Source organism: Canis lupus, chromosome 3 (assembly GCF_011100685.1).
Source record: "Canis lupus familiaris isolate Mischka breed German Shepherd chromosome 3, alternate assembly UU_Cfam_GSD_1.0, whole genome shotgun sequence".
NCBI lineage: Eukaryota > Metazoa > Chordata > Mammalia > Carnivora > Canidae > Canis > Canis lupus.
In genome coordinates, this window is record NC_049224.1 from 81,242,788 (window position 1) to 81,258,521 (window position 15,734).

Below are 15,734 nucleotides of genomic sequence, written 5' to 3' on the forward strand. Positions count from 1 at the left end.
TTTTCATGATATATATTTTTGCATACCTTTATGTTCAGATTTTTATATCCTCATATTTAATGTGTGCCTATTGCATGGATCATATGCTTGACTTTTGTTCTTGTACAGTCTGATAATTTTTGCTTTTTGCTTGGACTATTCTGTTTATTTATATTTAATATTTAATTTTTTTCTCCAGGTGATTACAAATCTGTTATTTAATGTTTTTACCTATTTTTAAAAAATATTCCTTTTTAAAAAATTTTATTTATTCATGACAGTCAGAGGGAGAGACAGAGAGAGACAGGCAGAGAAAGAAGCAGGCTCCGTGCAGGGAGCCCGACATGGGACTAGATCCCAGGGTCTCCAGGATCACATCCCAGGGTGAAGGCAGCACTAAACCGCTGGGCCACCAGGGCTGCCCAAATTATTCCTTTTTTATTTTTATCTCTCTATTAGCTTTCTAGGTATGCATTATTTTATTATTCTATCAGTGATTACTGTGGATATTTAAAAAATGCTTCCTTGACTACATTTTTGCTGATAAACACAGTTCATAGAACCCTGATAACCCCATTTCTTACTCTTTCACCATTTATATTATTGTTTTTAAATTTTAAATATTTCCCAAAACCATGAAATCACTATTATTATAAATTTAACCATTCAATATCTATTTACATTTGCCCAAATAATTGAATATTCTATTTCATTACTTAGTATATTATCTTACTCTCTTGGGGATCACTTTCCTCCTACCTGAAAAACAACCTCCCCACTTCCTGCCTTTTGTGTGTTTGGCATTGAGTGTTGTATTAGTTTTTGTTTGTTTGGAAATTTATTCAGTTAACCATATTTTTGAAGAATACTTTTGTTCAGTGTAGAATTTTAGACTGACAGTTTCATTAACCACTTAAAAATGTCACCCCTATGTCATCTGGTTTCCATGATTTCTGTTGAGGAATCCATCGTCAGTCCCTTATTATTTGAAGACAATATGTCAAAAAAAAAAAAAAAAAACAATAAAAAAAAAACCTCACCTTTTTTTTGGACATGATTTTTAACAACTTTGTCATGATTTTTCCAGTTGTGGTTTGCTTTGTATTTATTCACTTGAGGAGAGTTTCTGGAAGCTATAAAGAATGTTTTTCATCTACCTGTGTATGCTTCTCCTCCACAGTTCGTAATCATCATCAACGATGACGAAACTCGCATTATGTGCCAGATTCTGGGCTAAGCATATTACTTCAGTTTTCTCACAGAAGACCCAAAAGCGGAGTGCGCGGGTGCGCCGAGAGGCCTGGCCGGGCGCGGGGGCGCCTGAGGCCCGAGGCCCGGGCGGTGAGCGGCGGCGGCGGCGGCGGCGGCAAGGCCTCCCGGATGCGGGCTGGGGCTCTACGGGGCAGAGCGGAGGCTGGGCCCGGGCCGGGGCGGGGAAAGCCGACGGCAGCGGCGGCGGCGATGGACGCCCTAGAGGAAGAGAGCTTCGCGCTGTCCTTCTCTTCTGCCTCTGATGCAGAATTCTGTGGGACCCAGGAAATTGAACAAACTCCCCTACCCCTAGACAAGCAGAGCAGGACTGACTCTACTTTGGGCTGCACCCGCCTTGTGCTCACCTGCTTATTACTTAGGGCAGAGACCAGGGCACACCCTCACCGGAAGTCCGGCCCAGGGATACTGCCCCGCCCTAGTCAGAGACCAGGCCACACCCTCACCGGAAGTCCGGCCCAGGGATACTGCCCCGCCCTAGTCAGAGACCAGGCCACACCCTCACCGGAAGTCCGGCCCAGGGATACTGCCCCGCCCTAGTCAGAGACCAGGCCACACCCTCACCGGAAGTCCGCCCAGGGATACTGCCCCGCCCTAGTCAGAGACCAGGCCACACCCTCACCGGAAGTCCGGCCCAGGGATACTGCCCCGCCCTAGTCAGAGACCAGGCCACACCCTCACCGGAAGTCCGGCCCAGGGATACTGCCCCGCCCTAGTCAGAGACCAGGCCACACCCTCACCGGAAGTCCGGCCCAGGGATACTGCCCCGCCCTAGTCAGAGACCAGGGCACACCCTCACCGGAAGTCCGCCCAGGGATACTGCCCCGCCCTAGTCAGAGACCAGGGCACACCCTCACCGGAAGTCCGGCTCAGCGGACCAGCATGGCTGTGCAACTTCCTGCGTCTCCCATTGGCCACGGGCCCCTATAAAGCTGCTGAGCCTCTAAGTCTCGGGGTCCAAGTCCCTGCCCCGCTGCGTTGGATACACTTGGACCCCGGCTCCAGCTTGTAAAGAAACCCTCGTGGGATTGCGTCGCTGTCGGCTCCTTGGCGGTTTCTCGGCTTCACGATCTTGGACACAACAAATTCGACGCTGTGGTTGGATGTTTAGAGGACGTCCTCATGGATGACGAGTTCTCGTTACTACAGAGGAATTTCGTGGGCAGGTACTATCAGGAGCTTGAAGACGCCTGTTTTCAATGAATATATTTCTTTGGTAGAAAAGTATATTGAAGAGCTGCTGGAGCGGATCCCTGGGTTTAACATGGCGGCTTTCACAACGACTTCACGGCACCATAGAGCGGAAGCGGCAGGCGACATATTGGACATGCTGCTCACGTTTGCAGATTTCCTGGCTTTTAAAGAAATGTTTCTGGACTACAGAGCGGAAAAACAAGGTCGGGGACTGGACTTAAGAAGTGGTTTAGTGGTGACTTCATTGTGCAAATCCCAGAATGTGGGGTCCCTTCATTGTGCAAATCCCAAATCATTGCACCAGCTTCCCAGAGTGACCTGCGGCCCAGGTCCCACCGCCAGGCAATGGGATCTTTCTGGACGTTGCCAGCCTAACAGCCTGGAAGAGGCTCTGGCTAATGTGACAATACACGTTGGAAAGACTGACCCTGTTTTACAACTCATTAATGTTAAGTATTGATGGGTCAGAAGACAATCCATCGACCCTCCAAAGACCCGGAAGCACCTTCTCGTGTTCGGTGATCCTAGCACTCCTCCCCGAGCAGACCCCCTGCCTCAGGCCTCTGCGTCAGGCCCTTCTGGAGCAAGCCCAAGGCGCGCATCACACCGGGGCCTCTTCCCCTGACATACATGCTGGTAGGTCAGAAGCATTTGGAAGAACCCATTCTCTCCGGCCCTCTTTGGCTCCGCAGGCTCTGCGTGTCCATCAGGCTCTTGTGTGCCCACAGCCTCCTGTATGCATCGTCTCATCAGACCTGCAGCCTCAAAGGGGGTTCTTCCTGTTGGGGCACATGGCCCCAGGCTGTTAATCAAGCCAGCCGCCTGGCTGAGCTCCCTGCCGCTCCTCCCATCCCAGCTAGCCTCGGCTCTAGGAATCAGCTGAAGATTCAGTCCTGTACCTGAAGCTCCATGTGAAAATCAGTTTCTTGTCTTTCACTTCGCAGTCCTTGCATCACTGTCTTCTGCTAGTCCTTAATGTAGACTGTTTCTAGAATCCTCTCAAGCATTTTTTTTAGAAAAATATTTTTATAGGTAAATACTCAGGCTAACCTAGTGGATATAATCTTGGAACCTCCATGATTACCCACTTAAAGATCAAAGTATTCTATGCTGTGTGCTTTTTAGCTGTTGGTACTATGAAAGCGAAAAGGCTTTCTTTGTTGGCGTGCCTGGTTTACTGGGCGCCAACGAGTGTGTGCTTATGCTGGAAGTAGGCTAAAAGGTCTTCCTTTCCTAAAGCATGTTAAGTGTACAGGTTTCTGAAATTCCTTTCCATATAAATCATTTTGTTAGGTGTTCTGTTGGGGGTAGGGTCTCTGTAGTCGCCTCCTCCTGTGAGAATCTGCCTGCCAAGACGACGGTGTTCCACTGAGCTAGCTCAGCAGAAGTAGGAGAGCAAACAGCTTCACTGGTCATCTGTAGGCTTTGACATAGCACAATGTTTCAGAGAAATTACTGACTGGAAAAGACATATCACACCTCTAGAAAGAAAAAGCATAGTGTATTTCAATTCCCAATGTGTACCTTCTATATTTTTTCCCTAAGTAAAAACAAGACTCTACTGATTTCAGTTGGCTGTTGTGGTTTTAAAGTATGAGCTACAGACTGTGTTTTTCTGTACTAATGTGTGGCGCTTATTAAATACTTGTGTACCATTAAAAAAAAAAAAAAAAAAAAAGACCCAAAAGCCCTGTAAAGTTTCTACTGTTAATAATTCTAGAAGAAAATGAAAGCTTAAGTAATTATGCCAACGTCAAACTTCGAGGTTATAGAACAAAGAATGAAATTACTTGTTTTATACCAAAGCCCATGTGCTTTGATAGTAAGAATGTCCAAAATGTATTTGGAAAAAAGTTAATAAGGTGGTACTTTTAACTCAATCAAATGATACTAGCTAGAGATACTTGAAGTAAGTGACAAATTTGAAAAAAAAAATTATAAATGTAGGTTTCAATGTTGGCTTTGATACTAACAGGCTATAGAAACTTCTTTAGGATGACAATTTTGGGGCCAAAGCCCATTTTTAAATGATAATTTTTAAAAAGATTTTATTTATTCTTGAGACACACACAGAGAGAAGCAGAGAAACAGGCAGGGGAGAAGAAGGCTCCATCCAGGGAACCCGATGTGGGACTCAATCCTTGGACTCTGGGATCATGCCTTCAGCCAAAGGCAGACGCTCAACCACGGAGACACCTAGGCATCCCATAAATGAGAATTTTGGTTAAGGTGAACCTTATTGATTCTTCCAAGTTAGGAAATTTTGTGAAAATAATCTGATTTTAAGTAGCTTTTTAAATTCAAAAGACTGTGTGCTTACACAAAATCCATCATGAGCATACATCTGATCATATTCTGGAAATGTGGAATAAAGACTTCTGTGAACGTTATCTCATTAAAAATACCCTCTCCAAGTGCACCTGAGTGACTCAGTCTGACTCTTGATTTCAGCTTAGGTCATGATCTCAGGGTTGGGGGAATTGAACCCCACATCAGGCTACATGCTTGGCATGGAGTCTCCTTATCTTTCTCCCTCTGTTCCTCCCACTCATCTCCCCACCCCCTCAAATAAATGAATAAATAAAATCATAAAAAGATACCCTCTCCAGATTCCTAAATGTTATTATTGGTTTTTTGAAAAATCTGTCTGGCTTCTTATATTTTGTTATAAATGAGGTGACTAAAATTGAATGCAGTTTTCACAGTGCAATACAAAAAAATTGGATAGCATAACTCTTTATTATCTTGTAACTTCATGATAGGCTTCTGGATATGTAATCCAAAATCACAGAATTCCTTTATAGTGCCTTAGAAAATTTATGTATGATTCTACATAGACTTTGATCTTAAACATTCTTTAAGATCTTATTTTTCATAAAATGTTTTACTTCCATTTGTCACCCAATAAATGTATTCATCATTTAAAATTCATTCATAATTTTAAATATTTTTCTGTTTTTTAATGGTGTCTATCTTGCAATTCAAGCATCTTATAAAAATGTACTTTTCTGCATTTTCAACAATTATATTAGCATTATATAGGTTTTATAACTTTTCATTGTTTCTTTTTAAAATAAATCAAGTTGTCTTGACATGCTGCTGAGCAAATCTTATTTCAGCTAAACATTGCTTTTTAGACTAGGAATACATCGTTGTTGTTTACATTCTAAAATGCAACAGTAGTAAAAATCAACTTAGCATAGCACTGTTGTCCTAAGAGCAAATGGCTGGTTGTGCTGATATGCTTCTTGGAGTTCAGCAATGTCTTTAATTTTCTTGTGCAAAGTGCTAAATAAAAACAATAAGCAGATTGAAATTATGTATGCATGATTGTAAGTGAAAGCTAAATGATTCATTTTTACTCAGAAAAAGTACAGAAATAGTTTGTTTCAATTTTATTTTATAGTTAGTGAAGTTTAAGAGCTTAAAGACTATGTTGATTACTTTCCAGCTCGGACAACCATCCGTATTTTGGAAATGAATATATGGAAAATGGATTTGGAACTCCTATCACTAAAATGCCATGAATATTTTAGTTTATCTCATAATATATTATTTGAGTAATTAATATTTTACACATATGTTTATACTTTATTTCAAAGAGTGTTTTAAATGAGAGATAATTTATTATTCTATTTTTTTTCAAATGGGAATAATGAAGAACTTATGTATATATCACTAAACATTAGATGAATATAAATGCATTATTGTCAATATTAGAACACATTCCTCAACTTAGTTAAGCAATAAGTTTTCAAGGAAGTAGAACCCTATGGTTACTGAGAGACCAGTTTATTGCTGGTGCAAACAAGCATCCACCCTATCTACAAATTATATGTGCTATCTAAAGCCTCATTCTGAGGATACCTGGGGGGCTCAGTGGTTTGGTGCCTGCCTCTGGCGCAGGGTGTGATCCTGGAGAACCCGGGATCAAGTCCCACATCGGGCTCCCTGCATGGAGCATGCTTCTCCCTCTGCCTGTGTCTCTGCCTCACTCTCTCTCTGTGCCACTCATGAATAAATAAATAAAATCTTAAAAAAAATAATAGAAAAATAAAGTCTCATTCTGTCCTAAACTAACTGTGTAGCTCAGAGCCTAACTACATAATCATTGAGCATGGGCGATGTGACCATTAAAATCCAATGCTAGGAAAAATAGTAAGAGGAGCCTTAAAAAATGGTGGCAGCTCTGTCTTTAGAATGTCAGTTTCTAATTAGGAACCCAAGTAGAAGAATCTTTTCAGAAAAATGTCAATTAAACAATAGTTTATAAAATGAGCATTAAAAAAATAAGCTGTAATTTTACTAGTTCAAATACATAGTCATCTGATGGATTTACAGTGATAGTAAATTTTAGCTATGATCAGCTAAAATCCCTAGTTTGAATATTCTGTGAGCCAATTAGATTCTGACTTATGAGGAAGTGATTTTGAGCAAAGTTCCATTGCCTACACCACTAGCCTTCAAAGTAACCTGCATTCTCTAAGTAATTATTTATAAGATAAAGTCTTTTCTTTTTTTAGAAAAACAGCAGTTATTTTTCCTATGTTTAGTTCAAATAAGATGATAAATAATATAAAGATGTATGATTTTCATTCCATGTTTGTACAAAACTAACATTAATATGATAAAAAATTCAATGATATGTGTATTTCATAAAAAAATTGTTCTTATTCTCTTCATTTAATCTTCTCAATGATGGTGAGTTAGTCATTGTCCAGAAATGAAAAATAACAAATATATTTTATTAGTAGGACATATCTGGAGGAATTCTGTATATTTCTCAGCAGATTCTCCAAATATGAGCTATGTGTATTGGCCTTATCTTCCCTTTCCTCTTCTCCTCCTTTTTTTTTTTTTTTGGCACATGCATCCTGACATCCATATACACAAATATATTTTCTTCTGAAATATTTGAGATTCAGCTGCACATGATGCTCCTTTATACACAAATATATTTTTTCTGAAATATTTGAGATTCAGCTGCACATGATGCTCCTTTATCCCTAAATACTTCAGTGTGTGCTTCTTAAAAGCAAAGATATTATTTTATATGGTCATAGTACAATAATCAAAATCAGGAGATTAATACTAACACCATACTGTCATCCAATGTATAGACTATATTCAGATTTTGCCAAGTGTTTCAATGATGTCTTCTATAGAAAAGGAAAATTCTGGACCATACATTGCATTTAGTTGCCAGGTTCCTTTAATGTTCTTTCATCTGAACCAGTTCCTTAGTCACCCTCTGTGTTTCATTTTAAAATACAGGTTTCTAAAAAAAAAAAAAAAAAAAAAAAAAAAAAAAAAAAAAAAAAAAATACAGGTTTCTAGTTTTGGAGGAGATCTCTCTGGTTTATCTGCTGTTTCTTCCTTCCCCTTCCCTTTCCCTTTCCTCTACCCTTCCCTTCCTTTTTTTTCCTCTTATTTTAAAATAATCCTGACCCTATGGAAAATTAAACAAATTAAAATATATGCCTAAAATATGCAAAATTAATTTTTTGCTACAATGCTTTTAGTGCACACACACAGAGTTGAAAAGTAGTTTTAACTTCAAGAACTTAACATCCATTTGCTTAAGAAGTGAAGTATGAGGTAAAATTATGGGTACAACATACACAAGAGGTAAAAACATACTCTATTTCCCTACATTGAACAACTGAGATGAAGTAAAAAAGTAGATGAGGGTTGGAGAACTACCGGAGAGGAACTGAAAGAACAATTAAATATCCTGTTCTGTGCAATACCATAGCCCTCTTACAAATATAAACCTATATTTTAATATTGAGCCATATGTTGTTCAAGGCATGTGAATTAGCTAATCAATATTTATTGAATTGTTAGGTAGTGGAGCTATATACCTGAATAGAACATAATGACTTCTTGCCTCAGGGAACGTAAAGACTATAGGATACATATTCAATAAATATTTGCAAGAGATTATTAAGTAATAATAAATAAAAGACTGTGAAGGAAAGAGTATGAGATCTATTTGAAAATCTACCCTGGTATGACAAAGAGGTTTTCTTTTAGGAAGTGATATATTAGCTGATATCTCAGAAATAGGTAAAAGTTAAATAGAACATTTTGAAAAAGAGAGGGATTCAGGCTTAGGAGAGACTACTATGGATGAATCAGAGTGAGCAAGTGGGGTATGTAGCAAAGTGAGATAGATGTATTAAGCAGGTAGGAACCACACAAAGCATGGCTTTGCTAGCCATGTTTAGATTTTGTTTACATTTTTAAGGTGAGGTAAGTTATCCGAAGGGTTTAAATGGAAGGGAATGACTGATTTGTTTGATGATTTTAAAAATGTTGATATCAGCAGTGTTTTATCAGGAGCTAAAGAAGAGACAAATATGGGGCTATTGGAATAACTTAAGTGATCAGTGCTGGTGGCACTGATGAGAGATGCTTAGGAGAGTGGATAGGATAGAATAATTCATTAACTGAGTGGTAGGAGTCATCAAGGATGACTTTGAAGGTTTTATTAACTGAATTTCAGTTTGTGAAAATGCATTTCCAGAGACAAACCTCCAAAAGGGGGTTTTTGGAGACCAAGTTTATGAGTTCAATTTGAGAAGACTTAGACACATTCATACATCCGGAGTTAAAAGTGTGAACTGGGGATATAGGACTAAGGATGATAGCACTTAGATTTAGAACATAGATATTAGATTTAAATGAAGATTATTTAAAAACAGATCACTGGGTATTGTATGGAAGTGTTGAATCACTGTATTGTACACTTGAAACTAGTATTACACTGTATGTTAATTAACTAGAATTTAAATAAACCTATAAATGAATGAGTGAATGAATGAATTCTAAAATACATACATACATACATTCAAGGGAAAAAGTGGCCTAGGAAAGAACCATGATAAAGATAGAATGTTTAAAATTTTGAAGAGGAAGAAAAAAATTAAAAAGGCATGAAAACTGAAAGATTGTATCCTCATAGAGGCTGAAGGAAGTAAAGATTTAAAAAGAGAGAATAACATGGAGAATGCTGCTTACATATATTAATTAAAAAGAGGACTCAAAAGAGTATCCACTTGATCTATAGACATGGAGATTATTGCGGAATCAGCAAGAATGGTGATGGAGTTCCATGGAATGGTGATGGTGGGAACCCCAGTGCAGTGCAGAAGTTTGATGAGTGAAAGTAAATGGAGAAAATAATTAAAAGTAGTTAACAAAAATAAAATAACAAAGCCATTTTAAGACTTTTGATTTTGAATGGAGTAAATTAATGTGGCCAAACAGGAAAGCAAGATGAATGAGAGATATAGATATAAGAAACTGTAAAGAAGAAAATAATAATCTGAACACAATTTATTTTCCCTTAATTAAAAAAAATACTGATTTATCTTCCTCTCTTGAATGTGTCTTAAAGTCCAAAAGTATTTTTTTTAATTGAAGCATAATTGAAATACAATTTTATAGTGGTTGTAGGTGAGCTACATAGTGATTTCAATACTCTATACATCACAAAGAGATCATCATGCTAAATTTAGCTACGCCTCTCACCATATAAAGTTGTTACAATATTATTAGGTACCATTCCATATGCTGTACATTGAATCTTCATGTCTTATTTATTTTATAACTGGAAGTTTGTACCTTTGAATCCTCTCTATCTACTTTGCCTATCCCTTCACCTGCCCCCAACAAACACTATACCATTTTCTATATCTATGAATGATTTTGTTTTCTTTGTTTTGCTTTTAGATTGCATATATAAGTGAAATCATAAGATATTTGTCTTCCTCTGTCTGATTTACTACACTTACCAGAATACCCTCTAGGTCCTTCTACGTTGTCACAAAAATGGCAAGAAATCATTCTTTTCATGGCTGAGTAATATTCCATCATGTGTGTGCATATATACATACATATATATATATATATACACCCATGTGTATATAAACACATATATATATACCCATATATCTAAACACATTCATACATATAAACATATATCACAATTTTATTCATTCATCTATTATTAAACAGTTCACTTCCACACCTTGGCTATCGTATATAAAGTTGCAGTGAATTTAAGGATCTATATATCTTTATAAAATTATTTTTCTTTCTAAAATAAATACTCAGAAGTGGAATTCCTGGATTGTAGAGTAGTTCTATTTTTAATTTCTTAAAAGATTTTATTTATTTATTCATGAGAGACACGGAGAGAGAGAGAGAGAGAAAAGAGAGAGACAGAGACAGAGACACAGAGGGAGAAGCAGGCCCCATGCAGGGAGCCCGACATGGGACTCAATCCTGAGTCTCCAGGATCACGCCCTGGGGTGAAGGTGGCTCTACACCACTGCCCTATTTTTAATTTTTTAAGGAAGCTCCATACTGTTCTGCATAGTTCTACACCAGTTTGCCTACTCCTCAAAAGTGCACAAGGGTTCCCTTTTCTTGGTATCCTCACCAACACTTGTTATTTCTTTTCTTTTTGGTAATACTCATTCTGATAGATGTGAGGTATTTTTGTGGTTTCATTTATATTTCCCTGATGATTAGGGATGTTGTGTATTTTTTCATGTTTCTGTTTGCCATCTGTATGTTTGTTTTTGTTTTGTTTTGTTTTGGAGAAATATCTGCATTAAGTCCTCTGTCCATTAATGCCAGGATCATGCCCTGGGCCGAAGGCAGGCACTAAACTGCTGAGCCACCCAGGGATCCCCCATTTAAATTGTTTATAAATTGTTTGAGTATATATTTTGGTTAATAACTCATCAGCTATATCATATGAAAATATCTTCTGTAGGTTGCCTTTTATTTTGTTGGTGGTTTCCTTTGTTGTGCAAAAGCTGTTCATTTTGATGCAATGTCATTTGCATATTTTTTGCTTTTGTCCCTCTTGCCTGAGGCGATATAGCTAAAACAATATTGCTAAGACCTATGTCTAAGAGCTTACTGCTTGTTGTTGCTGTTGTTGCTTTCTAGGATTTTTATTGTTTCCAGTCATTCATTACATTAGTCTTTATATATGATATAAGAAAAAGGTCAAGTTTATTCTTTTGAATGAAGTTGTCCAGCTTTCCCACAGCATTTATTAAAGGAATGTCTTTTCCCCATTGTATATTATTGCCTTCTTTGCAAAAGATTTATTGACTGTGTAAGCGTGACTTTATTCTGGACTCTTCTGTTATGTTTATCTATGTGTTTTTCTCTGTGCCAGTGCCATACCATTTAGATTACTACAGCTTTGTAATATGGTTTGAAGTTAGGGAGTGTGATTATCTCCAGCTATATTCTCTTTCTCAAGATTGCTTTGATTATTTGGAGTCATTTGTGAATCTGTACAAATTTTAGGATTGTTATAATTCTGTATAAAATGCTATTGAAATTCTGACAGGGATTGCATTGAATCTGTAGGTTGCCTTGAGTAGTATGGACAGTTTAACAATATTCTTCCAATTCATAAGCATGGAATATCTGTCCATTTGTTTTGTGGCTTGACATGTGTCCTGTCCTGGAGAATGTTTTATGTGCACTTGAGAAGAATGCATATTTTGCTGTTTTTAGATGGAATCTCTGTATATACCTATCAAGGGCATTTGGTCTAAGGTGTCATTTAAAGCTTATGTTTCCTTATTGATTTTCTGTCCAGATGACATTTTCATTGATGCCAGTGGAGTGTTAACATCCTCTGTAATTATTGTATCACTGTTAATGTCTCCCTTTATGTCTGTTAATATTTGCTTTATGTGTTTAGATTCACCTATGTTGGGTTCATGCCTATTGACAAGTATACCCTCTTACTATATTGATCCCTTTATCATTATTTAATGCCACTTTTTCTTTTAATCCCTTGTTACAGTTTTTGTTTTAAAGTCTATTTTTTCTGATGTAAGTACTTATATCTTAGCTTTTTTGCTGTTGTTGTTTCTTTTGCATGAGACACATTTTCCCATCCCTTTACCCTCAATCTGTGTGTTTAGATCTGTTTAGATCTGAAGCGAATCTCTTATGGACAGCATATATATGGATCTTGTTTTTGTATTATCTATTTTGACTTGCAGTGAATTTTAATTGGAGAATTTATTTACATTTAAAGTAATTATACACATACACATTGCCATTTTGTTTTCAATTGTTTTGTTGTTTGTTCTTTCTTTTCTTGTTCTCTTGTAATTTAGTGACTTCCTTTTGTGTTATTTTGAAATCTTTTTTTTTTCCATTTTATTTATATATATATATTTATATCTTATAAGTTTGGCTTCTGGTAACCATTGGGTTTATATATAACATCCTATATATATAGCGATCTATTTTAAGTTGATGGCCATTTAATTTCAAGTGTGTTCTAAGAGCATTACCTTTTTTTTATTCCCAACTCCCTACATTTTATGTTATTGGAGTCATATATTACTTATTATCTTTTGTATCCCTTGACTAATTATTTTCCACCTACATGATATTACTACTTTTGGCTTTTGAATTTCATACTAGTTATTTAGATGGCTCGTCTACTATTTTACCATTTGTCAAATTTGCCAGGAAGATTTTTTTCTTTCATAATTTTCTTATTTCTGGTTATGGCCCTTTGCTTTGCATTTTAAAGAGTCCTTTTAACATTTCCTGCAAGGCTATTTTGTGTTAATTAACTCCTTTAGCTTCTGCCTGTTAAGGGAAATCCTTATCTTACCTTCCATTCTTGAGTCATAACTTTGCAAAATAGAGTATATTTGGTGGAGGGATTTTTGTTTTGTTTTGTTTTCAGCATTCAGCTTTTAAATATATCATGCCACTTTTTTTTGGCCTGTAAAGTATCTGATGCAAAACTCAATTCATAGTTATGGGAGTTCCCTTGTATGTAACTAGTTGTTTTTCTTTTGCTGCTTCTGCCTCTGCCATTATTTCTTCAAATAGTTTTTCCATCTCTTTCTCATTTTTTTTTCCTTTTCTGGATACCTATAATGCAAATGTTGGTACAGTAGATGTTTTCTCAGAGGCCCCTTAAACTATCCTCATTTTTAAAGTTTTTTTTTTTTTTTTTCTTCTTCTTCTTTTGGCTCTGATTGGGTGATTTCCACGGCCCTGTCTTCCAGATCACTGACCTGTCTTTACTGTTGACTTTTCCTAGTGTATTTTTTCATTTATCACATTATTCATCTGTGATTGGTTCTTTTTTGTATTTTCTATCATTTTGTCAAAGTTTCATGGTGTTCATTCATTCTTTTCAACTTCAGTGAACAACTTTATTTTTTAAGATTTTATTTATTTATTCATGAGAGACACACACAGACAGAGGCAGAAACATAGGAAGAAGGAGAAGCAGACTCCCCATATGAAGCTTGTTGTGGGATCCATCCCAGGATTCCGGGATCATGCCCTGAGCCAAAGGCAGATGCTCAGCCGCCGAGCCACCGAGGCATCCCAGTGAGCATCTTTACGACAATTACTTTGAACTCTTTATCTGGTAGATAGCTTATCTTCATTTCATTGTGATCTTTTTCTGACATTTTATTTTGTTCTTTTGTTTAGAACATTTTTCTTGGTTTCATTTTACGTAACTCTTATTGTTTCTTTTCATGTATTAGGTAGATCAGTTATGTTTCTCAGTCTTAAAGAGTGGCTTGATGAAGAAGGTGTTCTGTGAGGCCCAGTATTGCAAAACTCCTGGTCACCTGAGTGATGCCTTCCATCACTATGTTCAACCTTCTGTTGTGGCTGGGCCACAACTGTGGACTCACTGGCATGTGCAGCAGATTGCCAGTGCAACTGTCTGTGATTTTCACCTATAACCATTGCAAGGGCTGTAGTGTGTGGGTTTGGCCTACTGGGACAGGGACTGCTTAGGGAGATTGTGAGTGCTGACTGAGGCCACCTATCAGGTTTGGCAGGCCAACTGGACACTTTAGGCCATCTGCCAAGTGTGGCAGGGCTGTGGGCTGCTTGAAAGGCACTGGGGCAGATGATTTTCATGGGGGTGAGTCTGCAGGAAGATACTGGGGTGGAAATATGGTGCTAGCACAGAGAGGGAAAATCTCAGAAATGGCTCCCATTGGTGCCAGTCTAACTAGATGGAAGGGAAGTGGAAAAAAAAGATGCCTACCAGCATTGCTATCCTCAGAGAACATCCCAATAGAGCTCTACTTTTCTAACACAAGCTCTAGAATTAGTAAATGGATGTCCTTCATGTGTAACCCAAGCACTTTTCAAACTGCTTTTTGTTCTGGAACTCAGAGTAAGTGAAATTGTAGTCATCTCTTTAAGTATAGTCTTTGGTTCCTACTGCCCTCTGGCTCTCCCAGACATAAGTTCCATTTGTTTTCAAAGCCTGATGTGTTGGGAGCTCATCTTTCCATTGTAGGTCCCATGGACTGAATAGTCCAATGTGCAGTTTGAACCATTTATCCCTCATGGAGGTCCTCTGTAGTTGTAATATCCCTCTTATGGGTCACTATGTGGAGGTATGGATCCTGACTAGACTATGTCTCTGCTCCTCATATTTATCTCAATTTGGCTTTTTTCTTATATGTAAGATCAATTCTGCTAGTCTTCAGCTAATTTTCAGATATAGTTGTTCTTTCTTTATTTATTTATTAAAAAGGTAGAAAATTAAAGTTTTATATAAATGAATTTTTTTAAAGAGGAAATTTAAGAAAATACAGGCAAACAAATATATTGCAGGATCAGTTCACTAGAAAAATAAAGTGAATATCACAAGAAAGTCAAATGAATGTTTTCATTTCCTCATGCATATAAAAGTTATGTTTACACTGTACTGTAGTACTGTAGTCTATTATCTATGCAATAGCATTCTATTTAAAAACTGTGCATGCCTTAATTCTTAAAATACTACTACCAAAAAATGCCAACCATTATCTGAAGTTTCAGCAAACCATAATCTTTTTACAGGTTGTGGGTCCCACGTCAAATAGATGGCTGCTGACTATTTATGGTGCTGGTTGCTGATGGCTGGGGTGGCTGTGATAAGTCCTTAAAATAAGACATAATGATGTTTGCCACATTGATTGACTCTTCCTCTCACAAACGTTTTCTCTGCAGCATGTGATTTTATCTTAAAATTGGAGCCAATCCTCTCAAAACCTGCTGCTTTTTAATCAATTAAATTTATGCCATATTCTAAACCTTTGTTGTCATTTAAGCAATCTTCATAGCATCTTCATGAGGAGTAGATTCTATCTCTTAGAAACCACTTTCTTTGCTCATCCATAAGAAGCAAGTCCACATGTGTTCAAGTTTTATCACAAGATTGAAGCAATTCAGTCACAGCTTTAGGTTTTCCTTCTAATTTTAGT

At 37.4% G+C, this 15,734-nt stretch overlaps 1 protein-coding gene across 1 annotated transcript; it reads left to right on the forward strand.

The window, feature by feature from the left end:
* The first annotated feature begins 1,178 nt into the window (after nt 1–1,178).
* Nucleotides 1,179–4,146, forward strand: LOC100855743. The gene is given in 3 exon segments (XM_038533704.1): nt 1,179–1,472; nt 2,197–2,435; nt 2,437–4,146. Coding segments are annotated over 3 exon segments (999 nt in total). The 3' UTR covers nt 2,903–4,146.
* Nucleotides 4,147–15,734: the final 11,588 nt, after the last annotated feature.